We start from the raw sequence: 27,573 nt of genomic DNA on the forward strand, positions 1-27,573 counted from the left end.
GTGCTTGTTTTTTTGACTGCTTCTTTCATCTTCTTTCCTCCTGCCCCTCCACTCTGTAGTGCTCTTTACCGTGATCTATAAGCAATCGTATTGGGGATATTGAGTAACGGACGCCGTGGAGATGATACGATTTGGAACCATTTTAATGTGTGCGGTGTGTGCGTGTGTGTTGGATCAAACTGTTGAGTAATGCAAAGGGGTCACTTCCAAACAACCATAAAACCAACGCACCACACAGGAGCTGGAGCATTTCAATAGGTGAAGAAAAAAGGCTTCCCACACTCGTGCACAAACCAAAACCCCTTTGCCAAGACTTATGGATGCACCCATACCAGTGCAATGGCCATTTTTCTTTCCATCCATGTGGATCACATTGCGTAAATCGTTGGCGACGACGCAGGATATAAACCGTACCGTGCGGCAATATGGCGTGGCACCATAAAAAAAGGTGTCAGTGTCGGTTTGAATATCAAGCTAATTAGTCAGCGTGGCCGGGGTGTTCGGGCCCGCAGTTGTCCTGATTAGAGGGACAAGATACGCCGCATCGGGGCAGGGCCCGTAATCCTGCGCGTTTAGCACACACTTCACTATCCTGCCGAAGCACACTCAGACATTCACACTTGAGGTTGATTTTTTGGGGAAAAGGTCACGGCTTGGCAAACAAGTGTAACCTTCGGCAGTGCCGTTTGCGAACAATTAAATGGCGTTCGTCATGGCAGCGGTGTACACTTACGCGTTGGTTGCAACCCCACCACCGTGCCGATTGGAATTTGATTGTTTGTTTTAAAAGGAATCTTCGTCGCTGTATGAGATCTTTCTCATCCTCTTTCCCTTTTACATTTGTTTTACCTTTACAATGGCTATCTTGCTGGGTGAGTTTGCGATTCTTTCGCTGTATTTGTGAGTGTTTTTTTTATTGTTGTAATATGATCAAGCATATAGAGACACTTTTCTAAAATTAAGCCTTGCCCCAAGCGCCGATTTGAGAAAAAAAGACCAAGTTATCGAGACGAATTTCCCACAGAGTAAACACAGGACGCGAGCGAGAGGTCAATGAGAGACAAAACGTCAGCCGAAAACAAAACAAAAAAAAAACCCCGGGCGGGCGAAATCATCCAACGCTTAAGTGGGCACATATGCATAATTTATTGTTGCGCACGTCGGCCGATGGTTGTCAGCTCATCCCGTCACCGTGGGCCGGGGCATGATGGAAGGGAGTATCGATGCTGAACTTTCGCGCAGCAACCTTTTTTTTTTTTCGCATGTACGGTGGATGCCAGTGCGCCGGTTGCATATCTTCACACGGATGCCCTACACCCTGCCCTGATGCCCTGAATGCAGCGCTCCTTCGAACTTTCGTTTGATGTAGGAGACCGCGGTGCCAGGTTGTTTCGGTGCTGGAGGCTCTTTACTACACGATACGGCTCTTCATTGATGTTGTAGGTTACGTAAACAGGGAGATGTAGTGGAAATCATATCTAGCAGAGATTAAGATCGATAAGTCTTCTGTAGTTTGTCCAGGTCGCGTTGATCCCATCTTTATAGCCTCCCTTGTTGGACACCTCCCGGGGCAGCCCGGTGGCATGATGGTAGCGGTGCCGCTCTTCACAAGAACGGACTGGACCAAAATCCCATCCGGGCCAATCCCCCGTGCGCAGGACTGACTATCCAGCTACGGGTAAATAAAATCACAAAAAGGTTCTCTTTGTTAGAAATAGCAATGTATTAACCCTCTGCAATAGTTTAGTTTCCTACCCCCCGAAATGTCAGGCGGAGATGACAGATGTATGTATGTAAAAATGTTAATAAAGGTTGAATTCACGCAAGAGTACGAGGTTCCACTCCCAACATATTTATGCACTGCGAATAATAATCCCAACACTCTTGAGGTTCTTGTACCGATAAAAAAGAAGTTGGAGACCTCCTTGTAGCTCCTGTTATAAAGATTTGATTGGTGATTAATTTTTCTCCAATAAAACCACCTTAATATAACTGACACAATGCGAGTTGATGTTTAATTTCGAACTTTTCTAATATCACATTCTGTTGCTGGACTAAAACTCCCGTGTGTAGACAACCTTAGCTGCTCAACTTCTCAATGCGCTTTATCTTTAACAGAAGATTCTGAAAAAAAAACTGGAATTAAAGCGACTAGTGGCTGCTGATATTGTGTGAGACATAGGATTTCTAGACATAGGATTCTTGGACACCTCTCTCTCTCTCTCTCTCTCTCTCTCTCTCTCTCATCTGTAAGATGCAAGGTATAGTTGGCAACTGTAGTTTGAGTAACTCATTACACGGAATATTTCATTTAGAAGCATGTTGCATCTCGCTTCAATATGGCATACCTTGTGAGGAGTTCAAGGAGGAACTCCTCAAGAGAGACTTCAGATGAAAAAGGGCTTTTTTTTAGTAGAATTCAGACAGAAACCATCTCCGTTGCTTTAAATCTATTCGTAATTTTTAATAATTGAGCTACTGTGTTTATTGCTTCACAACATTTAAAACTTTATTATCACCTGGTGGATGTGAGTGGAATAAATGTATGAGTTGAGCGTTACACGGCAGTACCCACACGGCGTTATGGTTTACTTTTATCGTGTTGGTGCTCCTCCTCTGTATCTTGTTCTCCTTAGGTTCTATAGCTTCAAACCGATTCTGACAGTTACCTTACTTCTACCGGTTCTGGAGATTGTTAGGCTTGAAATATAATCACCTTGAGTCTAATTCTAACCTGATTCGGTCTCTTCCAACTTTCGAAGATTCAATGTGAGTAGTTAATATATCAAGTCTAAGCCATTACTTTAGCAGGAGCAGAAACACATGGTACTCTTATCTCATTTTCTTTGTACAGCTTTTCCCATCCTTCCCCTTCCTGGGTGTGGAAGTTTGAAGAATTCGGCACATCACCGGTACGTCCGCCATTACCGTACCACTGCGCCGTTTGGCCGTTTCGCCTATCAACCATCGTCGATACTCGAGCCACGCATTGTCCCGTAGGAACTGTCGGAACAGCTCGTCCCGCCCGGGTATGGTCCAGTCCAGGTACATACGGAGCCGCTGCCATGTGTTGCCAATGTTTTGCGGCTTTAGAAACAACCAGCACCGCGGTATCAGCAGACATTGCGTTCTGGTGCGCGCCACAATCGTCCGGTGATGGTATCGTTCGCCCAAACCAAACACCGCCCCGCAACCGAGGGTACCGACGTCTAGGAAGCGGTGTGCAACCGGGCCCTGCTGTGTGGGAGTCTGGGAAGAGAAGATGAGTGTTGGAGGAGATGAATAGTTTCTATCTCTTGTGTGGGACCATCTTGTGGGAGACCCGATATCCGTACCTTGAGAAAGCAGATTGCATTGTCGGGATCATATTGCAGGGACGTACCGGCCGGAGCGGTAAGACTCCCGGTGCTAAAAGTGTCGTGCAGGTTTTGTATCAACGCGAGCTGTGCCTCGGGGTTGGATGTGTTTGGGCAGGAAGGTGGCGGTGTTGCGACTCCAGCCCCGGTCGATGCAAGCCGGAACTCATCACCGGCGAGAAGCTGCAAACACTGCATGATCATGCACTGTCCACTCAGCACGAGATAGGCGAAGGGTAGCGGAAGATCGAGCGGTATCGTCTGATGCGGTGCATACTGTACGACACGCGCCAAGACGCTACACTCGCGGATCTGAATGGCAGGGTTATTGAAAGCACGCATGACACAACACCGGCACTCGGTTCTCGCACCCAATACCGTACCTGGTCCTCTGTCCAGTGGCGGAAGTACTCGAAGCGTCCCAAAGTATCCTTCAGCTGCTCGAAGCTGAGCCGTATCGTGGCCACCTCAGCTGCCGGTTTGCTGATGTCGTTGAGGTTCATTGGAGAAAAATTGAATTTTGATTTAAAATGTCTCCAGGTGGTTGGTCCCCTGGTGGTACACAAACCGTACACTCGCGAACTCGTGCCGTAAAGAACTGAGGTAACGCTAGGCGCTCGCTGCAACCGTCCGGCGTGGGTTGTTTGCCGCTGGGTCCGCGGCAAAGGGTGAACGAGGCAATGGGGGTGTGATGCGAGTTTGCCAAAGTTTTGTTCTTGCATGTTACCGACCATCAGGCAGGCAGGGTTTCGCAGTCGTCCTCGCCCACGTACCATCCCAAGGCATCTCCAACCCCGCGAAATAGTTGACAATAGTTTCCAATTTGTTACGCTTCCCGCCGCGGAACTGGCACACGCTCGCTCCCCATCATCCTGATCGTAACGTTTGATAACGATACGATTGCGAAACATTATGCAAACCGGTGTGTGTGTGTTCCGCGGTGCGGGAAACACTGCCTACAACCTTGGCGGGCAAATCCTTTCGCACTTCAGCACATGGTACCGGATGTGCCTGCCCTATTACCACCGGGCTGCCGATCGATGCGGCACCCGTGGTACGGTTTTGGAAATGTTGCAGAAGTGCGAAAATGGGTCGATGATTGGTTACAGCGTGGTGTGGGGTTGAGTAACGGACATGGACTGGTGTAATGCAGTACGCTTGCTGAGTGTGTTACAACACACAACGCTACTCTCTGCGACGTACTTGATGTAGCGCAGGCAGGCAATAAAGCCTGACTGATGTATAAATGTAATTGTAATTTGCACTAAATGCCTCGTTCGTTCGGAGACGAAATGTCTGCTAAAACTCCCCCAAAAAAAAGTAACGCTACTCACTGTACGTTACGCCGCATTATTAGTCGTCGTAGTTGTTTACTAACTTACACTAGCGCATGTGGTTGACTTTGAACTTACAATCAATCACACCGACTGATACACAGTCGAAGCTTAAAATTTCCGACTCCCACCTGCAATACACACACACACCACTACAAACCATAGCCGACCAGCAGGAAGGAACGCACGGGTGGTAGTTAACTTCTAATGGTATTAATAACTATAATGTAACTCCGGAATGGTAGTAGCGGTAAAGGTCTACATTAGTCCCTGGCCATATTTTGCAACAACCCCCCCCCACTCCTCTCTCCCCCCCCCCCTCCCACGGGCGTTCTTGGTACTTTGTGCTACACCTGAACTATGCACAAGTTTTGCTTTCTGCTCTTGTTTTGCTTTTCTTTTGCCACAAATTGAATGGACGTACGGCACGCGACTGCCCCAAAAGTTGTGTGTGCTGTTCCACCGAAATTGTATCAACACAGGACCACAGAGATAGACCCTGGAAAGGGTTTTGCGGGGAGATGGGAATAAACGGGTGGGGTAGTAAACTCTTATACCTAAATCAATCGTTTAGCTTCAGCAATGGGGGTGGGGAGCACGTGAGGATGAGTCAGGTGTTTCCATTCAAACTTTCTATAAATTGTGTGTGTGTATGGATGTAACATCACGTAAAGGTATAAAAGGGAAATGTTTTAATTAGTCTTTAAATGTTTTCATTAAACCCATCCATGCTTTTATGCTAAAATAGAATCTAACTGGATTTGCTTTTGTTTTCTTGCTGATGCATGCCGACGAAGCAGTTAAAGTACTAGAGTGGCATCTATAAACTAGCAAAGCACACGGAAGCAATGTTTTTAGCGTCCACTATCTTTTCCCGAGTTGCGCGACACTCGTGTTACGCGAATTTTTTGACAATTCGTGTAATTTATGTAATTAAATGCATGTGGAATTGAGGTTTATATTTGTCAAATTTCAAATTTTACCAAAAATAAGTCACATTTTGCTATTAAAGTCATTAATTTTGGTAAAAATTTGCTCTAATTACCGAAATAAACGTGAAAATATTAATTATTAGTGTGTTTCGTAACGCGAAAAGAAGAAATCGATCACTGAATATAAACTATAAACGATATTGTTAAGTTATCCGAGTATTGTGTAAGTCGGCAAAAGACTGCACTGAAAAACCACTCTTCTGCTTTGTTCTGTCCGTTTCTTGTTGTGCAGGCTCTTTATTTTGTGTTGCGCGTTGCGTTTTCTTCTCACTGCTCCGAGCGCCATCTACATGTCAAACTCCCTAGCGATCCCGCGATCGGTGGATCGCGATGAAACAAGCGACGTTGCAAATCAATTGAAAAATAAGCATCTCCCACTGGAACTTGACGCTCTCTGCTAGCCTCTGTGTGTGATTTTTTTTTGGGCCACTCTACCCCCCACCCCCCCCCCCCCCCCTTGTTCTTCACCCCGCCTTAACTATACTCGATCATACCTTTGAGCAGCTCGTACAGATCGCGCCCGATCGGCACAATGCCCGAGGGCGGAAGCAACAAACCGTGCGTCCCTGTATCCGGCAGGCGCAAGGTGTAGCTGTACCGTATACCTGCACCGTGCCGCGCATAACCGGCCGCCGTGCCGTACGTCCGCGGGCCCGCTTCCGGTTCGAGGTGGTACAAAAACTCGCCAGCCTCGCCGCGCATCGCCTCCAAACCGACCGACGCCATCTCGTGCACGTCGCCGAGCGTTTCCGGCCCGTACCGCACCCGGTCGCCGGTGGTAATGCTGTCGACGTCGGGGTAGGCCAACACCTGGCCGTACGCCTGCAGTGACAGGTAGAGCCGAACGTTGCGCCGTCTGGTGAGGAGAAAGTCGCGCAACGCGCGAGATTCCGGCTCGGAGAACGGTTCGGTGCCGGCGTACCCGTCACTGCACGGATTGCGGTACACCGGGTCCGATGCTTGCTGCCACCGGTACGCCCAGTTGCGGTTCAGGTCAACGCCGTAGCAGCTGTCCTCGACGAGTTGCGGTTTGTGCGCATTCCACCAGTTGAGCCTGCGGGAGGGAAGATGTCGCACGTCAGTGAGGTGAACGTTGACGCACCTGGAGATACCTACGCGCTTGACAGGAGTGCCTGTCCCACACCGGCCGGCGGGTGTTGTGTTTGGTTTGAGCGATTCTTGGACCACAGCCGGTCGTGCCGGTGGCTGTACTCGTACCCGTCCGGGTTCAGCACCGGCAGCACGTACCAGTCGTACGACTGCATCATCTTCAAATCGGCGGACGGTGTGCCGTTCCCGTGCGGCATGTCGGGCATCTCCAGCAGCCGGTTCAGCAGCCACGTGGCAACGGCCGGCCCGATCCACTCGTGACCGTGGGCGCCGGCTTCCACAAACACTGCCGGCCTTTTCTTGGACCGTTTCGGTCGCTGGGGTCCGGGTGATACGCGCACCACCGTCACGGGGCGCCCTTCGTACGAGCGGCCTATATGCAGCAGCTGCACGTGCCGGGGATGTCGTCGCTGCAGGTAGTGCACGAACTTGACGATATCGCCATACCGATGGTACCGGTACCAGGTGAGTGGGTGACCGTGCAGCAGTTCCATCTCCATCTGTTCGCGGCGTGTCGGGCGTGGGTTCTCGTACGCAATCGCCTGTCCCACATCGCGTATCGTGGGCTCGTACCGCAGTCCCTCCTCCTCCAGGAACTCGCGCAAGGAGGCGCCCTGTGCACCGGGTGGCACCAGCACATCCGTCGGGCGCACTGCTGAGGGAGCGCTCCACCACTGCAGCCGCACCCCGTCCGGAGACTGCCGATAGTCCTCCAGCCGCTCCAGCTGGTCCTCGGTGTGGACGAAGATGCGCCAAAGTTGATAGTTGCTGTAGGGTACTGGTCGGGGTGGATGCTCTGCAGGCCGCTCGGTTGTGGCAGTTTGTGCGACATACTGTGCCAACGCCGAGAGCAGTTGGTCTGGCTTCGGCAACGCAGCAGTTGCCGCTGGAGGCTTTGTCGTACTAGCAACGAACAGCTGTGACAACCATCCAGCCACCGGTGAGGACACTGGCGGTGTTGGTGGCACTTCCGGTACGGCCGTAACAGGTGCGGCCGTGAGCTCCTCGTCATCCGCGGACGCTTCACCCGATGTCCAGGGATTGAAAAACTCCCAAGGCATCATCAAATCGAACCACCCGGCGGAGGTGGCGGTTGACGGCGCAGTAACGGCGGGAAATTCCGACGGTGGAACGCCTTCCCCAACGGCAGCCTCCTCCTCGATGTCGTTCGACAGATAAGATCCCGCCATACCAAACCATTGTCCCGGGGTGCGCACTGCCAGCCGGCTGGGTGTCATCGGCGAGGCATCTGCCGCGGTGCTGCGCGTGGGACGCCGACGCACACCCAGCACACGCGGCGTGGTACTGCGCGCATTCCCACCGTAATAATCATCGTCGTCGTCCGGTGTGCCACGTGCCGCCGCCCCGAAACCAAGCGACCGCACGAACCGCCCGAACGTGGCGAACATCCGGCTGAAGAAGCCGTCCGCATCGTCCGGCGACTCGCCCGACTCGTCCTCGTCGTCCTCCTCCCCGTTCGACTCATCCCGGTCGTCGTACTCGTCTTCCGGCTCCTCGGAACCCTCCTCGTCGCTGTACTCGGCCGTGTCCTCGTAGCTGGCCGCCGGGCGCTGCTTTCTGCGCCGCTTCTTCACCCGCTTGATGCGCACCGGGCGTTCCACGGGTGGGACAACGTCCTCGTAATCCTTGTCGTTGGTGAGCGCTGTCTGACGGTTGGGCCGGACCGGACCACCGCCACCCACACCGTACACCTCATCCTCCTCATCCTCCTCATCCTCCTCATCCTCATCGTCGTCGTCTTCGTCGGTCGCTTCTTCGAAACCGCCGAACCCGTCGAAGTAGTCCTCTTCCGATTCGTCCTCGCTGCTGTCCTCGTAGTCGTCGCTGTCATCGGGCCGTGGTTTGCCGAGCGTTACGGTCGGCGGGGTCGCCGCCGTATACTCGCTCGTCACCTGTATGTTGGTGGTCATTTTGTTCTTGTTCCCGTCCGTGCTGAGCGTCGAGGGAAGTCCGGTAATGGTGACCAGCTTGGGCGTGATTTGTTTGGGAAGTTTCGCCACATCTTCATTCCCGACCGGCAGCCAGGTTTGCTCGGTGTCCGCGTGTGTGGCCGTCCCGTCCATCCCACCGGATGCGTCGCCACCGTACTCTTGCACACCGAGCGGCGACTTGGTGTTCCGCTTGACTTTGGCGCGCTTGGACGTGTTGGTGCTCTTCGCCGCACGTGTCTCACCGGAGTCCTCCACGTACTCGGTGCTGGTGAGGGCATTCTCCATAAACGCGTACACCGACTCGAGCACGCCACCGATGCGCTTTATCACCGGCGGGTCCACGTACACGACGGGCTTCTTTTGTTTGACGCCACCCGGGCCGGTGCTGGGTTTTGGTCGCTTGGCGGTGGGTTTTACCGTGGTGAGGTAGCGCGTCTTCGTGCGGCGCGTCGTGCTGCTCGGTGGCAGAACGGTGGACGAGGTCGGAGACGCCGACGGCGTCGGTTGCACAGGTGTCAGGGTGCAGCTGAAGGAGTAGTACCGGCTTAACAGGGATAGCGTCTCGGGCGTTAGTACAGCCTTGGTGCCTTCCGGCAATGGTACGCCGAGCGCCGTTGGAAGCAACACCTGCTGGGCGGACGGTGCAGCAGTTGGCCTCTTCCTGCGTCGCCTTCGAGTGGGGTTTGTTGGTGACCGGACGGTGGAAACCGGCAACGCGGTGACCACACCTGACTGTGCTGATTGTGGACGTTGGTAATCCCCCAAGTAGGCAAGGTTCGTGTTGTTGAGCGTGTTTTTGATTGGCGATTGATCATCGGAATAGTTGAGGGTGAGTCTGGTCGGACTGCTGGCGGTAGCTGGTGGTGCGGCGGTCGTTAACTGATAATTGGCCGAGGAAACACCACCGACGCGAAATATCGACGGGAGCTGGGTTTTGTTCTTGCCCCACAGCAGATCGATGTAGTTGACGGGATCTTCACCCACGAGGTACTGATAGTACTGCTGCGCGCTGGTGAAAGTGTCTTTAGTTAGCAAACCCTGCTTGCTGACGTAATGCGACGGTTCCCGGGTGCTGGTGTCCGCTGGACGTATCAGCTTAACGCGATCCGTCTCGAACTTGTCTATTTTGTGATTGTTCACGTATATACCGCTGACCGCGTATACGTCACGCACCCTCAGCACCACCATCACCGCCAGAGTTGCGATGCCGAATACCGCGGGACACGCTAGTGGCGCCATGCTTCGTCTGGACACTGTTGCCACTAGAAGACGGACACTTTACTTAGCTCCTTCCGTTGAGGTCTTCATTGAACGACGGACGGATCTCTACTGAGCCTGTACCGCGGACGGGTTTCCAGAATATTTGCAGCACCGTCAGCAGGTACCGCTTCCCGTGTGCGGTGAACTGGAACGCTCCAGTAGCCTAGAAGCTGCAGCAATGCAACCCAACGGGCACTTAACCTTGCAGGGTGCCTGCCGATATGCTCCAGTTGTGTGCCGCGATCGAGACATTGCCGTACCGCAGCGATCTCCGCCAATCCGCCAAACGGATGCATGATCTACCAGGCGTACAGTAGCTCTGTACAATTACTCGCCCCGTCGTTTGACAAACGCACTCCTAAGCAGGCCGATCGTCGCAGATCGTTAGTTCTGCCGGCTCAAAAGACGCGCGCGCGCCACAATTACTTCCCGCTGGATGATACGGGCCTCCATAAACCAACATAAGAATGGAAAGTGTGTATGCTTTGGGGGAAAGTTCAAAGCCAAAGGCGCTGTGTTTAATGCAAATGATATGCAAATAATGGTTTCGGGTTTTGTGCGCACACGACTGTGGTTTGGACCGGATGAGCTGCGGCAGATGTTATGTGTTTTTAAAGATAATTTTCTATTGTGCGCCAGTTGAATGCAGGCCGTATTTGTTCTGTCCTTAATGAACCATTTATTATAGCGTTATGGTCGTGTTGCTTGGCTGCTGTAAGGGTAGACGTAGATACCGGGTAAATCACACACCGATTTATTGGATCATGCAGTGTGAAGCGCGGTACCGCACATCCGATGGACGTGGAGCCGAGCGCCATCCTCGGGTCACGGCCAACTACGTGGGGCGCCTTTTAATTGGACAGGTGTCAGATGAGAATGCAAACTGTGCAGTAGATTGCAAAGTTGGTGAGCGTACCGAGCAGAGCGCTTAGAGATAGATGGAATGAGCGAAAGATAGAGAATGGGAGAGAGAGAGCGAAGTGGCAGGAGAGCGAGAACGTGGTCTGTTTACTGAACAGAAGCTGTCAGTTGCCATCAACTCATCGGCACTTTTCATCTCAACGTCGTCGGTCATTGGCGGTAGAAGTGTCACCGTTCTGGCCGATCCCGCACCGCAACACACAAACAGCAAACAAACCACCAACAGCTTGTCCAAAGCTGCGCGTGCAAAGCGGCCCCGCTTAGTAGGTCAAGCCAAGCACCCGAATAAACAGGTATGACAACTTTCCCTAGCACGCGCCATCCGTTCCGCGTCGTTTTGGTTGGTTGGCGACCAAGCAGTGAACTCCGTTTCGCTCACCTGTTTTGTTTTGATCAGGTTATTCGCAAAACCGTGGCGGGTAATGAGGGAGTGCGGGCGAGCGAACGTGAAACGTGGCCGTGATGCCGGTGATAATGAATGCGACGGCATGGCGAAACTCGCACTCCAGAACCGTTCCCCAGCAGTCAGCTGGGCGAGCGTTGCTCGGGCCGGGTTGACTTAAGCTTGTCGGAATCGAGTGTTTCAGGTAGGCAACAGGTTGGCGTGGATAATTCCCCAGTAATTGAGTGGAAGGGGGCGGGGGGGGGGGGGGTTTTCCTGCATTCACGTCGAAAATCCCCACTCGAATTCGCATTGCCATGCAGCCGCACCGGTTCGTTATCGCTCGATAGCGCCCGTTGGACAGCTTAACGAAGGGTTGTGCATTGCAACGTTAGCGCATACCAGATTCCCACTGCTGAAACCCCCGCAAACACCATATCAAACTATTAATAATTTCCTCTAGCGCAAGCATTGTGTGCGGACCACGGTTTTTGCTACGGCGAGACGCGAACGGGACGAGACACACGCAACACGTCAACAAACCGGCAAGAGGGCGCTAAAAATATAGAGAATTCTAGCGCTAATTTATGCTCGCTGCTCTCCTGCTCGGTGCCGGGCTCCCGGCGTACGTCAGCAGGTTAATGGACCGCAGCCTGCGTGGAACAAGGTGGTACCGGTACCGTCACTAACCCCCGTCGCACACGTGCTGTAAACAACGATAACCTCTGTGTGGGTGTGGGAGGTGTTGCTGGTAGTAGCAGGTTGGACGTACCACAAGGTTAACATCGATAAAGTACACACTACACGTAGCGAGCACCGTCATTTTGAGCGGGGGTCCTTGCGCATCCTTGAGGTGCCGAGTGATTCACGCACTCCAAAATGCGTATTCTCACCCTTGGAGAGCTAGAACTCGTGACTTTAGAACTTCTCTGTTCAGAACGTTCAGTACTTATAGAACTGAGAGCTAGAATTACTAGTATCTCTACTTCTTTCTAGCTAGAGTTGGATCTTTCAGAGTAATCTGAGAAATAGACAACACTCCCAACACTCCTCTAAGTCACTCAACAGCTCTCCCATGAGTCTCCGGACCATAAAGAGTTGCACAAAGAGTGAAAGCTCCAACATTGATAGCACTGTTTAGTGTTGGAAAACCTGATCTCTGGCCCAAATTCTTTAAAAGTTTGAGGTCTTTTTCTGACGGAACCCCACATACGGCACTTACCGAATCTTTCTGACGCTTACTACTACTGTCATTTTGCATGTCAGACAATTCGGTGTTATCAGAAGAGCTCGGATTGCTATAAACCCACTTCAAGAATGCTTTAATTACTGCAATTTGTACTTCTTTTGCGCTCGAGTTCTGCTGCTGAACGTCCAGTGTCGTAGTACCGGTTCCGTGAGTGATGGAATGGGTTACCGCAACTGTCATAATAAGGCAGTAGATCTCATTGAAAAACTGTGTTTGAATGTCAGTAAAAGCTGAGCAAAACCTTGACACTAAGTCTTCCGTATATTATAGCTGGTTAGAAGTTTTGTCCCCAAAAAAACTTCGCGCCTCCCTTTGCGAGTTACAATTTACGTGACTTGAGCTTGGTTTGAGTGACTTGAATGACGAGGTGATTAGCAGCAGTTGCGCAACCTCACCTCCTGCCCTTTTCACTACTTCAAAACCTCTCCCCCCTGCGGAGCGGAGAGTTTGGGTGGTGGCAAGAGGCGAGAGAGGCCCCACGGGAAGGGAGAAAGGGCCGTCTCCGTTCGCCGCCGTACGCGATGCATTCAGACAGGGAGACTGGGGGTCGAACAATTGCGAGCGTTAGACCGCAGACGCACTTCGCAGCTTCGCCGTGGCGGCATCTCAGCAAAACGGCAAAAGAAAAGAACCAAAACAAAAAAAAAACAAAACAGAACGGAACAATAAAAAAAAAAAACGATTCTCGCCTCAAAACCACACCACCGTCAAATGTTGTCAAACTAGCCGACGATGCAGCCTCCCCATCAACTCCCACCAACACCACGGGAGCGGTTACGCTCGTAACACATCTCACCTTTGCCCGTGCGCGCGTGTGTTGCGGGTTGCATATTATCGGGTTGTTTTTTTTTTTTATTTCTTCAAATGTGCCCCCGTGTGTGTGGTTGTTGTTGCAAAAAAACCTCTTCAACCCCATCATCGCTCAAAGCCCGGATGGGGTGGGGGGGGGCGGCATGGAACCAGGGGCCCGACAGCAGGATCACTACAGTTGTGCGTTCTTTGGTTGTGAATGAAGTGACGGGCGTTTTTTTTTTATGAGTTTTGGTCGTTGTTTTTTTACTTCACTCTTCTTTTGTTTGTTTGTTTCCCGGCGCGCGTACCGAGCGATCGCCAAACGACCCAGACCCCGACCGGTCACTGTTGTGTTGCTACTGGTCGAAGTAGGTCGTGCTTCGGCTTGCAGTGTGTTTGGAAGGTGACACATTGCGGTGTTATCGTGTGCGTGTCTGTGTGTGTGTACTGTGATTTCGCATCAAACATTCCGCGCGCGAGACGCGTGTGATCTTCAATCAAACGTTGCCAGTTTGGTTTGGCCGCTTTTACCGAAAAATTCCATTCGCCGGCAGTGACACGTGCGCGGTTGCCGGTTTTTTTTTTGTTGTTGCGGTCGGTTTCGGACCATTCATACAACCTGGCAAGGTAAGCTGCAAGGGGAGTGGAGTCGGGGGGTGGGGGGGTTAATGAGGGTCGTAGTAGTGAGAGCTGATGGAGCCGAAACGGGTTCAAGGGTGTGGAGCTGAAACGTGCCTGAAGTTATGACCGCATCGATCGTCTGCAAAAAGCGCAGCTGCAAAAACCTTCACCGACACGGCTCAACCGGCGGCAGATTGGAAGGGGGCTGCAACAACAGGGTCGGGTGGGAAAGCGTCGATCGTTGGCTATCTTATATCACGGTGGCGGCTTTATTTGGTTGCTCGGTTTTGCCGTATTTTTTCTCTCATCACACATCATCAACCGGCGATGGTGAACTTCGGCGCGCACCGGGAGGAACTTCGTTCACGGACAAACTCCCGGTCACTCCCCGGGGAATGTGCCGTGTGTGGGTGCGTTGCGCGGGCTAACAGACGCGACAGGGGGTGAGGCGGTGTTGCGGGCTACCTGTTTTTTATTTTTGGCGTCCTCTAAACCCATCCATCGCGGTGTTGTTTTGAGGGGGGGGTTTTTTTTTTCGTACATATCTTGGGCACCGTCCACCGCCCAATTACACTGCCGCCCGGCACCGAAACGGCTTTCGCGCCCTTACCACTGTATATAAATATAAATATACAAACATTTATTTTGTCCCTGCACTTCGCCATTTGCTACGAAATTCGATGAGTGCTAGGAGCAGCAAGCAACATCAACAGCAAACAAACAACAAAGCTACAATTAGTACACTGTTCGCAACAGCAATGGTGGCCGAAGGGGTGCTGATGATAATAGAAAGAACAAACCAAAGACAAGTACTCTCTAATGCCATTAGGAGCGATTTTTGTTGTTGTTTTTGGTGTGGAAATGTCGGGGGAGGGTAGGATCGCGCATCAATAAAACATTCCGCAGCATCCTTCGCTTCGTCGCTTTACATCGTCCTGCTCCACACATACATAGAATGACCGCCGAGCGTGGGTGTGCGTAGTGCGCATGCGGTGCGAGCCACGTTGGAAGCTTAATCCTTTCGTTTCATTGCATTCGTGCCCTGTGTGCTTCCTCCTATGCTTTTCGTCGCGTTCTTCCAATGGTTATCCAAAAGTTCCGACAAATCTCCGACACATCATTTGAAGGTTGTAATACCCTATCAACGCCCAACACTATCTCCGACACGTTATCAGAAGGTTCAAATACCCTTCTTCTTCTTCTTCTTTATCGGCACAACAACCTCAAGAGGTCTCTAGCCCTAGATCTAGGCTGGATAGTCAGTTCTGCCTACGAGGGTTTGGTCCGGATGGGTTTTTTTCCGATCCGTTTGATCGGCACCGCCATCATGCCACCGGGTCGCCCCAACCCTACCCTAGAACCCCCCCCCCCCCTCTCCCCCTCAAGTATCCCAAAAAAAAAACCAACTCTCGCCCAACTCCGTCTCCGACACGTCCTCCGACGGTTCAATCACCCTAGAACAATGCAAGTCTCGTCCAGCTTTCCTTCCGACGTGGAAGAAGTTCAAAGTTTTTTTTTTCCCCAAATCGGTGTTGGTGTTATCATTGACGCGTCCCATTTGTCCCAGCCTGTCTAGACACGCGTCCGGCTTGTCGGCTTGGTTTTACGATGCACATCAGGATGCCGCAGATGTGCCGTGCGGCTAAGCGAACGTGCCCGAAAGCGGATCGAACTAAACAGACCAAAAAAAAAAAAAAACAATAACTTCACACCAAATCACCGACGCCGCTAAGACTCGACTTGGAATTATGTCTTTGTTTTCTCTTCCTGCTGTGTGTCTACCCCTCGTTTTTTTTTTTGTTGCGTTTTTGCACATCCCCCTTCTTCCCTTGACAGTGCCGGGGCGCAGCAACGTTTGGCAGAGATGCGATCCACCAATAACTATTCCATCCGGCTGGGAAATGAGATTTCCATTGTGCGCCGCATATGCAACGGAAATGAGACAGCTGTAATGAGACGCTTGGTTTTTTTCCCCCCTTTCCAATGATGCACCTCGAGCTTCACGAGCTTCCGACACTGCTGTTGTAGATCGTTTGATTGTCTTGCAAAAAAAAACGAGGAAGTCGAGTCTGAAGACACGACTCGCAACCAGCAGCCTGTCTAGACAGCAGATGATATTGACATCGTTCCAGAAAATCAGGTCTGGTCGCGCATATCCACCTCGGAGGATAACGCTGACGTCTTGGAATATTGAAGACCTTAGCTCAACCGGATGAGTCACCGGGTAGGAACTTTACCAAGTCTGCGCAGCAGACAGCAGCTTACCGCGCTCCATGAAAAAGCATGTCTGCACACGCAAACATCTGCCTCGGAGGATGTGCAGACGCAGTTTTTTTTTGGAAATTGGAGGTTTTTAGCTCCACTGGGTGAGTCACCGGGGAGGATCGTTCGCTCCAGCACATAACATGGTCACCCCCATGTTTGTTTGGCGATCGTTTTTTTTTTTTCGGGGAACTCACCGCAAAGGAAGAATGAGTGCTGCGGAACTGCGGCACGGCATTCGGAAAAAAAAAACCACGTGGAGTGTTGGTGCACCCTTGCGTAGGACGAGTGCCACCGTGAAGAACATCTGCCTGTGCATACTTGCACGGTGAGCTTGTGGGTAGTGCTGCAGTCTTCGGTGAACAGTGGAAGCGACCGGGCGCGTTTCGCAATAACTTCAGTGTGCGTTCGTTCCAAGCGTTAGGTTGGTGAAGCATTTTGAGGACGCTGCGGTAGGGCACGCACCACCCACAAAGTGTCTAGCATAGTGTAAATTTAACGCTTTCCACGTATCTCGCCCAGTGTTTGGACATCTTTTCGGGGCGAAAGTGATCGAGAGTGTAGGGGGAGTGTTTTAAAGGAGTGGACCAAGAATTTACCACACATCCTTTCGTGCCAGTGGCGAGAAACTCTTCTACTGTTGGTGTCTTGGATCGTCTTTCAACTGTCAGCAATCAGTCTTCAGTTGGCAGTGGCATCAAGCGCATTGTCTCCGGTTATCGCGAGCCTTTCTATCCCGAGTGTGTCTCCCAAGGAACGTATCGAAGCAGTTGGGTAGGGCCCCGTGTCACCCCCGTCTCGGGAAGCGTTTACACTTTGAGACGGTTGATAGTAGAATTCCGAGTGAATGTCACGCATTTCCCACTGCCCCAGCGAAGCGTGGCTGAGTCATCGCTTTAAGGAAGTTGCAGGAATTGCAGCTGCTATCAAACAATAGGCACCATTGATGGTACATAATCGCGGTGGATCGAACCTCGATGAGTGATTTTGAGCCCGTGTGAGTTACCAATGCATACCAACATGCGGTGCTCACATGCGGCGCGCTGTACTTTGCAAACCCGACCGGTGACAGTGTTGTGTGTGTGGTAGAGCCAAGCGCATCGTCTCCGGTCAGCTCCCGTACAGTCAAGCTCCAAGTTGGCAGTAGTGCATTCGTTTTGCTGACCACTTGCGCTAATCGCGCATACATTATAGGTCATTAATAATATTGTCATTGTTCTCCGTTTAGTTAGGTTGACGTTGCGGTCGTGGTAAGACCTCTCTATCGGAAGGAAGCTTTTCCGGGTGACTCGTCGCGAATAGGGTATTGAGCGTGGTAACGTTGTAGCGCTTCGTTAGATTGGATTGGTTTACTTCGGTGGTGAAGATTGTGAACGGGGAAGAGCATTATTTGCATGTTCCAACGAGTTTTAGCGCAGCTTAGTTTGCGCATCGCTTGATGTACCAGGCGCCTCCATCGGACGATGCGGAAGGAATGAGATTTGAAGCGTAGCGTGACGAATATTTACTTTCTCTCGATAGATTTCCCAACCGCGGCTAAAAGGAATCGGAACACGTTGAGCAGCAGCGATGCCAGTGGCAATTTCCGTCGAGGATTACTGCGGTCCACCGGGTTTGTACCGGGTCGTACGCGAGCTGGCCGCATCCGCTAATGGGGACGCCGAAACCGGCAACGGTGCGGAAAAACCCGCGCCGGATGCGCCGCCCACCATCGAGATGCAGCCGGTGCAGCCGGATATGCGGTACCACGTGCGCCACCATCACCACCGCGACAAGCCCGGCCATGATTACGCGGAGGACGTGATCACGACGCAGGGCGTCCAGCCGCACCACAAGACCAACTACGCGGAGACGATGATGCACCTGTTCAAGGGTAACATCGGTACCGGCTGCTACGCGATGGGCGACGCGTTCAAAAACGGTGGGCTGGTGCTCGCCACCGTGCTGACGCTCTTCATCGGGATTGTGTGCGTGCACTGCCAGCACGTGCTGCTGAACTGTGCGCAACTGATGCAGGCGAAGAAGCGGGAACAGGAGGCGGAAGAGCGTGCGAACGGGACGACGGTGGTGGCGGCGAACAACGGGAAGATGCTGAGCGTGAAGGCCGGGCCCACCGTGCCCGCGGTGTCGGAACCGCTCGACTTCGCCGACACGGTAGCGCTCTGCTTCGCCTACGGTCCACCGTCGGTCCGGTCGTGGGCGCAGTCGATGAAGAACGCGGTGAACATCTTCATCTGCGTGACGCAGCTCGGCTTCTGCTGCATCTACTTCGTGTTCATCAGCTCGAACTTCAAGCAGATCGCGGACCGGTACGGCGTTGAGCTGGACGTCCACGTCCACATGGCGCTGCTGGTCGTGCCGATCGTGCTGACCTCCATCATCACCAAGCTGAAGTTCCTGTCGTACTGCTCGCTCGCCGCCAACGTCTTCATGACGCTCGGCATCGGCATCACGTTCTACTACGCGTCCCAGGGGCTGCCGCCGCTGTCCGAGCGGAACATGGTCGGCCGGCTCGACCAACTGCCCCTGTTCTACGGCACAGCCATCTTCGCGTTCGAGGGCATCGCGCTGGTGCTGCCGCTCCAGAACGAGATGAAGCATCCGGAAAACTTTGGCAAAGCGTGCGGCGTGCTGAACATCGGCAGCGGCTTCATCTTGCTGCTGTTCACCACGTTCGGGTTCTTCGGCTATTGGCGTTGGGGCGAAGCAGTCGAGGGTAGCCTCACGCTAAACCTCCCCGACAACGAGATGTGAGTGTGGCGTCGCGTCCCCCAGCGTCACTGAGGCGTTTTAATGCTTGCCTTTCCCGTCTCGACCGTCTTACAGATTAGCGGAGAGTGTGAAGATAATGATTGCTACCGGTGTTCTGCTTGGATACGCTCTCCAGTTCTTTGTCGCCATCATGATCATGTGGCCGATGGTGGAAAGCCGCGTAGCCCTCGCCCGTAAGCATCCCGTACGCTGCGAGATGGTGTTCCGAATCATCATGGTATTGGTGACGTGTAGGTATCCCTGTACAATGCAAACGAGTGCTGGGTTCTTTGGGGATTCGTGGGGGTGCAAACTTTGGGGAGTTTCGAACCTTTAAGGATCCTCGAGTGTTTAACGATTTCTCGAAGCTTTGAGAATTCTCGATTTTTTTTGGGAGTCTTAGAGAATTCATGAATTCTCGGAACTTCAAGGATTCGCGACTCTTCAAGGATTCTTTGATCTTTGAGAATTCTCGGATCTTTGAGGTTTCATGAATCGTTGAGAATTCTCGGACCTTTAAGGATTTCTTGAAGCTTTAGGAGTTATCGAATTTTTGAGGATCTTTGAGAATTCTCGGAACTTCAAGGATTCACGACTCTTCAAGGATTCTTTGATCTTTGAGAATTCTCGGATCTTTGAGGTTTCATGAATCGTTGAGAATTCTCGGATCTTTAAGGATTTCTTGAAGCTTTGGGAGTTATCGAATTTTTGAGGTTCTTTGAGAATTCTCGGAACTTCAAGGATTCATGGACTCTTCGAAGATTCTTCGATCTTTGAGGATTTAATAATCTTTGAGGATTCTCGGACCTTTGAGGCTTCATGAATCATTAAGAATTCTCGGATCTTTACAGATTTCTCGAAGCTTTGGGAATTCTCGAATTTTTTAGGGATGTTTTAGGATTCATGAGCCTTTTGGGAATTCTCGGAACTTCAAGGATTCACGACTCTTCAAGGATTCTTTGATCTTTGAGAATTTTTGGATCTTTGAGGTTTCATGAATCGTTGAGAATTCTCGGACCTTTAAGGATTTCTTGAAGCTTTGGGAGTTATCGAATTTTTGAGGATCTTTGAGAATTCTCGGAACTTCAAGGATTCATGGACTCTTCGAAGATTCTTCGATCTTTGAGGATTTAATAATCTTTGAGGGTTCTCGGAACTTTGAGGCTTCATGAATCATTGAGAATTCTCGGATCTTTACAGATTTCTCGAAGCTTTGGGAATTCTCGAATTTTTGAGGATTCATGAGCCTTTTGGGAATTCTCGGAACTTCAAGGATTCATGACTCTTCGAGGATTCTAGGATCTTTGAGGATTTAACAATCTTTGAGGATTCTCGGACCTTTTAAGATTCATGAATCATTGAGGATTCTTGGATCTTCTAGGGCTAATAAATGCTAGGAGAATCGACATTCTACTATGCATAAATATACATATGAGAGACTCTTCTCAATAGATTAATTAGATACAACACTAGTAAGACCACTTGGACGAACAATATCTAACCATTCCCTTCATCTTGCAGTCCTCGTCGCGGAGTGCGTTCCCAACCTTGGTGCATTCATCTCACTCATTGGTGCGTTCTGCTCGTCCTCGCTGGCACTCATGTTTCCACCCCTGATCGAGCTGATCGTCGCCTGGACGAATGGAAAACCGAGCGTTTGGCTGGTGCTGAAAAATGTCATCATACTGCTGTTGGCGTTCCTCGGCTTTGGCACCGGAACGTACGAGAGTATGTCAGCGCTTGCCAAAGCTTTTTAATCCAAAAGCCCGTTGCAGTAGCAAAAGTGCCCCGAAGGGATATCTTACCGTGGGAAGCAGAATCATTTGTGGGGCTAAGTCATTTTACATCATATTGCATATTTATTTTCTTTTATTACTATTTCATATTAAAAGTTGTGCTGCAACATGCCATTCTATCCCTCCAGGGAGTTTATAGAAAGAGACAAAGCGAGAGGGAGAGAGAGAGGGAGAGAGAGAGGGAGAGAGAGAGGGAGAGAGAGAAATAGGAAGAGGACCAACACTTACTACGTTAGGTAGTGGCACAAGGCCACGGTCCGCTAGAATTTAAAGAAGGGGAGACGTACTTACATTTCGTTACCGATTAGCTGTATCGAATGCCATGTATGATAAGCATACTCTACACAATAAGTTTAAGCGCGATAAGACAAACCAATCACTGAGTAGCCGATAAGCGAGATGTAGAATAACATCCATTTCAGGATAACAAGCGACACGAAAATTTTTCATAGAAAATCTAAACGAAAATTGTGACGGAAACGCGTACGAATGTGGTTGGCGATCGTTAGTGGCGACCGGAATAAATGTGTGCCGTACACAAAACAATTTTTTGGATGAAGTAGACAGGAGTATTATATCGAAATACAACATCGGAGTTAGCTTTTTCCAACATCTGTCAGAAGAATTGAACAATATCATTAAAAAACAGTTTTTACATCAGAATTCTCTCCTCAATTTTTTGAGACTTTACAAACGCATCCACTGTAGGTGTATTAAGTTGAGGGTTCTTCAAAATCAAAATTCGTAAGAAATGGAAAACAATGGTCATGTTTAAATTAAAAATTTACTGAAAAAATTCACGCACCCATGAAATATTTCACTCAGAGTGAAAAATACAGATGAAAACATTAGCGCACACAACTTGTGAGCTCCCCAGTGGGCATTTCGCAAACTTACATGGAATACAATTATACTATACCTATCTTACGCATATAATTAACAAAAAAACGATTTTTACGAACTAATTACCCCTTTATGTAACCTGAAAACAATAAAATGAAATTTTTTCGCACAACGGTAGAGTGTCCTCTGTTGCGAAAACACCGAACCATCTCGTACTGCTTCCGCTTTGGGCTAAACGTCAAACGAAATGTCACTTTGCCGACAGCCTCGCGTGGCAACCGTTTCCTGTTCTTTTACGAAGAGTCTTCGTCGACGCACGTCGTGTTTGCGGGTGTTTAGCGAGGTAAATAGCTCAATTGCTACCCTATTTAATAACGATTTCATGTGCTTGCTGTTAGGATTGGTAGCGTTGGAGTGCTACAAATGCGGGACAGTGCCGTTGCGTTGATAAAACCGATGTAAATATAAGAAATTTGCTAATTGAAATCATGTGTGTGAAGCCGGGCGCTCTAATCCCGGTGGTAATCCCCCAAATGTGTGAAGAAGATACGAAAAACTAACGCTCTATGCTGATTGAATGGTGCGATGTGTGCGAGACCGTTTAAGGAGAAACTGCCAGCGAGATTACTTCGGAACAACAATCAAAAATCATTGTAAAATTGCTGCCGCGTTGCAGATTTTATTACGCGCGGGCGTGTGTGTGTGTATGTTTACAATGGTAAAGGAACATTGTTGAGAAATGTTTTCCATCAATATATCCGCACCAGCAACAACGATCAACAGAAGGATACACGAACAACGCTCAGAGAATACACACTCATGGCAAGACACAAATTCTGTCTCGTGAATCCCGCTCCATGGCATTAGAATGATGGCATGGCACACACCTGTAGCACGGATGCGCGCATCCCGAACAATCTTCATACGTTACTCCGTAGCAAAAGGGTCATACTTTACTAATTCATATTTTCTTTACCTCTTTTGCAGTGAGCTGCCAAAGTTCGAATTCCAAACATGGTCCGTATCAGCGTGCTGGCCGATGCCCTGAAGTGCATCCACAATGCGGAAAAGCGTGGCAAGCGCCAGGTGCTTATCCGACCGAACTCGAAGGTCGTGGTCAAGTTCCTGACCGTCATGATGAAGCATGGGTACATTGGCGAGTTTGAGATTGTGGACGATCATCGCAGCGGCAAGGTTGTTGTCAACCTGACCGGTCGCCTCAACAAGGCCGGTATCATCTCGCCCCGTTTCGACGTCAAGCTGGAAGATATCGAACGGTGGACGAATAATCTGCTCCCCTCCCGTCAGTTTGGGTAAGTCGCTGTTTCGGGGAAGAGTTTTTAGAACTAAGGACACAAGGTGGGGTTTAGCCTTCTTCTGTTATACTTATGCCGTTTGGTTTCCATTATCAATGAACAGACGGTGGCGTAAGTTCGGAGGCGAGAGCAATACACTTTCCATCTTTAATCCCGAGCTAACGAAACTCTACGTCAGTTCGATTCAATGACATGGAAACAGTTTATAACAGCCAAAATTTGGACTTACCGTCTGTAGGACCACGGGCTTGGTTATGTACAGTCTTTTCTCGATTTATATAAATAATGCGTGCCAGAGAAATCCGTGCAACTCGAATTCCTTTTATAATATCGTTTATATTTAGTTTTCAGTGATCGGTTTCTTCTATTCACATTACAAAACACATTATTAATTGATATTGATATGATTTATATGATTATTGATATTGATATTTACATTTATTTCGACAATTAGACTAAATCTTTATCAGAATTAATGTTTATAATATAAAAATGTAACGTGTCTCGGAAAATGATTGTTTTCTAAAATGGAAACACAGTGTCGGGCAATACAATAGGACCATCTCTCAATATTGTCTTCAAGCTGTTAAAATGCCTTCATAAATGTAAAAGAATCATGTGATTTTTTAGAGAAGCATCGTTTGGATATTGACAACAGATTGCACCTGCGTTTGAGATTAAGAACAATGCATACCATTAGTTACTAGCGTAAAACTCGTTGAACATTAGTACAAGAAAATAAGACACCCCTAAACGTGCATCAGTTATCGTTATTTAGTTAGTCAACAATTGTTTATCGAGCCATTGTGTAGCTGTTGCAAGTTTAAGCGATAGGTAACAGTTGACAGTATTTTATGTAAATTGCTTCTGAAACGAGAGTAGTGTTAGGATATCCCCGAAAGGCGACCTGGAAGGATTATACTTTAACCGTCAACCCAAGATATGTGAAATATTGGACGATTTCAATGGCCCGATCATTTTTTTGTATGTCACCTCACCTGTATAATCTGAAAATGGAAACCTCTATGCCTTCTTTCCTTTACTTTATGTCAGTGCATGCGTTCAGTAGTGCAGTGATGTGTTATGTATTGGAGGCAAGAATAATTAATTTAACATCCACCTTTAATCTCGATTCAACACCAACTGTGTTGTTTTGTTTCTTCGGTTTGGATACAGATTGTTCAGAGGAATAAAAGTATCCTTTCCCATAGTTTTACATAAGGCAAACAAAATAAGTTTCTGTAGTAACAAAACATTTCTCACCCTTTTCTCGTTTCATCACCACGCAGCTACGTTGTCCTGACTACCAGCGGTGGTATAATGGACCACGAGGAAGCCAGAAGGAAACATCTTGGTGGAAAGATTCTGGGATATTTCTTCTAAACTGCACACCGCACCAAGGAGGCCACTAATACGACCGGCGCCTCACAAAACAAACACTGCGGTGGGGGAACAGCACAGCGTGCGCGGACCTAATCGATAATCACAAACGTAACACCCGGTACTTGCAAACGAATGCGAACGAATTTTCCGTGTTATTTTGCACAAGTTTCGTTCGAAAGGTGTCGTCGGTTGGAACATATTTTCTATTGGTTTATTGCTGCAGTTATTTTAAGGCGAAAAAGTATATGACTGGAAACGCTGGTTTGATGAGACCCCAAATATAGGAGAAGCGCATTGTACCTACCATCAAAGTATTTGTGTGCTGTTTATGATTCGTTAAAGGAGGTTAAAGGTTTGCTTAAAACCTAAGCGTTTAATCTTGCTGGTAGCATAATATCACATCTACTTGTTTTTAAACAATTTAATTGTGTTGTGCTATATGCGATACTAAAAAGGAAGAAAGTACTATGTAGTTCACCGAGTTAATTCTTTTTGTGAGAATTACCTAATGTTTGATCATCTCTTATCTTACCGTTGAAATCTTTTGTTAGTTGAAGCATGACACAAAAGTGTATAAGCAACAACATGCTCTATATGTTGATAAATGTATAAAAGGAACAAGTTTGGAAGAGATTAAACTAAAGCAAAGAAGTTGTGTAGTATTGCGCCCTAAACTCGGGAAGCTAATTTCCGCCACGGACTAGCTCATTGTCTGGCGCTGGGTTCTAACTCTTAGGTAGCGCTAATCCCAAACAATTTAGGACCTTTATCAAGCCCCAAACAGAATTGTTTAGCAGTGTTGAGCAAATGCATTTAAAACTAAGTTTAAAATAAGATAAATTTGGTCATCACGTCACTTTGTCTCGGTGGGGAAGAATATAACTAGTCAAATTTTTTTTTTTTTTGATAATTTTTCAAATATTTTATTTTCTTCTGTTTTCTTGCTCCCCTCTCGTCTTCTTTTGACTCGCTTATTTCTCTCTTTTCTCCACCTACTGTCACCGTTTTACGTTCTTTTTTCGCATCCTTCTCCATCACCATCGTAAGTGTGTGTTCCGCTAACTTTCGTTCCCAAACACACACACACATACGCGCATGCACACACACGCACCCAAACACAAATCCAAGCACTTTTCGCGCTACTACTACCCGCCCGCAAAATGGTGTAACAATATGTGGCAACCATTTTGTTTACTTAATGTTAATATTCCACCGCTGTTCGTTTTGTCTGTGTGTTTGTTTTTCATTCCGTTGGACCGTATAAAATGTGTGTTAACCCCCTGGTGCTTCCTGGTGCAGGTGGTGTATTTTCATTGGGGGCCTGGCTCCATCTTTTATAACCGGCTTAAAGCAATGCAGCTCACCGCTCGTACAACGGGGGCTGTTGCGCGTGCATGTGTGTCTGTGCGTGCGCGTATGTGTATAAAATAACTTCCATCCTCTGCCGGATTCAAATACGCTGATCCTCGGTTCATTCTTTTGTTTGTGTTTGTTTTCCGTTTTCCCTTTCGCTGCATCATCGCCAATTTTGCGGCGCGACCAAAAAAAAAACCGGCGAAATTGCACCTCTGTTTACACCTCCGTTTTTATCTCTTTCTATGTAATCACACACCACTTTCTAATTCTTATCGCTCTAAATAACGTTTTTTTTTTGTTTTATTTTCTGGTGCGAATCGCTACACAGATTCGACTGCTTAATTCGGTTGTCTGTATGTGTCTTAGTGTGTGTGTGATTGTTTGCTTTTTTTTCTTTTCTACCGCACTTGTTTTAGCATTTTCTTTATCGCCTTTGTTTTTCGCACCTGTGTTATAATCAGTAGCATCGTGTCTCGCCTGTCTCTCTCACTTCCACTATACAATAGTACGCACGTTGCCATTTTGTGGTGCGGCTGGGAATGGGGAATGGGTGTGGATCAGAGGGATTGTTTTCTTTCTGTTTTCTCCTACTCTTTTTTGTTGGTTCTAATCTCGTAAATCGTCTCCGGATTTCGGTTTTAAACGCTTTTTAGAACGAAAGCACATTTATATATTACTCTGTCTGTCTGTCTCTCTCTCTCTTTTCTCATCCCTATCTCCCCCACACGCACACAGCTTTGTTCGATTCTAAATCTGTGTTTTGGTTGGGTTTTCTTCCTTCGCTTATTCACCATTATTTAATTCTGCTTTAAAAGAGGTTAAATAAATCCTCTTTGGTTTTTTTTCTTGTTGTAGTTTTCCTCAATATCATTTATAGTCACAATCTAGGTTCTGTTAAATTACTGTTTCGTCCTCTTTCCCTTTTTTTTTAATTGGACATCGCGTATAACGCGGGCCCGGTCTGTGCGTGATTTTATACTTTTTGTTTGTTTGCTGTTTTACTCACTACTAGTATCGCTTCGCTTGTTTTTGGTCTTCCTATGTGTGGGTGTGTGTGTGTGTTTGTTTGTTTTTTTCATGGTTTCATAATAATTATTTTACATTTTCATTTGTTATCTTTTTTCCGTTCTTCCGGTATTTGGGTATTTTTTTTTCTTTTCTTTTGCTTGGTTTGCAATAATTCTTACTTAACATTAAATGCTTGTTTTCTCTCCTCTGTCGTTTTATGCACAGCACACATCACCGTACGCGTTTTTTAGTTCACTTTCAAACCCTACGCGCGCACACACACACACACACCACTGCTACTTGTAATAAAGTCCTACATGCTACGGTGTTATGTTTTGTTTGCGCTTTAGGTTTTTTTTTGTTTTAAATATTGTTTTTGCTTGGTTTCGTTAGTTTTGCTCTCTTTCTACGATACGTTTTTTTCTTAACGCTCCCTTTTTCTTTGTGTGTGTGTGTGTGCGGTTCTGTGCGCAACAGCAACTTCTCGCGTTGTTTGCTTACAATACCGCTTGCTAAACGTTTCTCTGTATTTATGTTGGTTGTGTTCATTTATTTCACTAGCTGCACTTATTCGCTTCGGGTTTTCGGGGGAGGAGTGTTAGCTACACACTATCTTTCCACCACCATCCCACCCACACGCACACACACACTGCGCTCGTGTTTTTTTTCAGTCCGGGTTGTGTGCTCCTAGCTCGTTCCGCTTTGGCCAGCGCCAATAAAAACAAGGCGTCCTTCATATTCATAAAGCAGTGTGTGTGTGTGTGTGCGGATCTCTGTGTTTGTCTGTTTGATTGGTATGGGTTTTTTTTAAACGTTTGCCTTTTTTGCGTGTGAATTTCTTTTGATTAGTTTTCCAACCACCACCCGGCGCATCTCTGTTCGGTCCCTT

At 48.7% G+C, this 27,573-nt stretch overlaps 4 protein-coding genes across 4 annotated transcripts; 2 read left to right on the top strand and 2 right to left on the bottom strand.

The window, feature by feature from the left end:
* Positions 1 to 2,791: 2,791 nt before the first annotated feature.
* Positions 2,792 to 3,859, bottom strand: LOC128718297 (uncharacterized). Its single transcript, XM_053811936.1, has 4 exons — positions 3,740 to 3,859; positions 3,336 to 3,668; positions 2,929 to 3,249; positions 2,792 to 2,875 (listed from the first exon to the last, which is right to left on the bottom strand). Exons 1-4 carry the CDS (start codon positions 3,857 to 3,859, stop codon positions 2,792 to 2,794), a joined length of 858 nt encoding a protein of 285 aa, XP_053667911.1.
* Positions 3,860 to 6,156: 2,297 nt separating this feature from the next.
* LOC128714411 (uncharacterized) lies at positions 6,157 to 9,932 on the bottom strand. Its single transcript, XM_053809289.1, has 2 exons — positions 6,799 to 9,932; positions 6,157 to 6,736 (listed from the first exon to the last, which is right to left on the bottom strand). The coding sequence occupies exons 1-2, from the start codon at positions 9,930 to 9,932 to the stop codon at positions 6,157 to 6,159; spliced, it is 3,714 nt and encodes a 1,237-aa protein (XP_053665264.1).
* Positions 9,933 to 17,800: 7,868 nt separating this feature from the next.
* On the top strand, positions 17,801 to 20,739 carry LOC128708372 (proton-coupled amino acid transporter-like protein CG1139). Its single transcript, XM_053803351.1, has 3 exons — positions 17,801 to 18,981; positions 19,058 to 19,233; positions 20,504 to 20,739. Exons 1-3 carry the CDS (start codon positions 17,801 to 17,803, stop codon positions 20,737 to 20,739), a joined length of 1,593 nt encoding a protein of 530 aa, XP_053659326.1.
* Positions 20,740 to 22,635: 1,896 nt separating this feature from the next.
* Positions 22,636 to 24,320, top strand: LOC128711495 (40S ribosomal protein S15Aa-like). Its single transcript, XM_053806375.1, has 2 exons — positions 22,636 to 22,934; positions 24,227 to 24,320. Exons 1-2 carry the CDS (start codon positions 22,636 to 22,638, stop codon positions 24,318 to 24,320), a joined length of 393 nt encoding a protein of 130 aa, XP_053662350.1.
* The last annotated feature ends 3,253 nt before the right edge of the window (positions 24,321 to 27,573 follow it).

Source organism: Anopheles marshallii, chromosome X (assembly GCF_943734725.1).
Source record: "Anopheles marshallii chromosome X, idAnoMarsDA_429_01, whole genome shotgun sequence".
Taxonomy (NCBI): domain Eukaryota; kingdom Metazoa; phylum Arthropoda; class Insecta; order Diptera; family Culicidae; genus Anopheles; species Anopheles marshallii.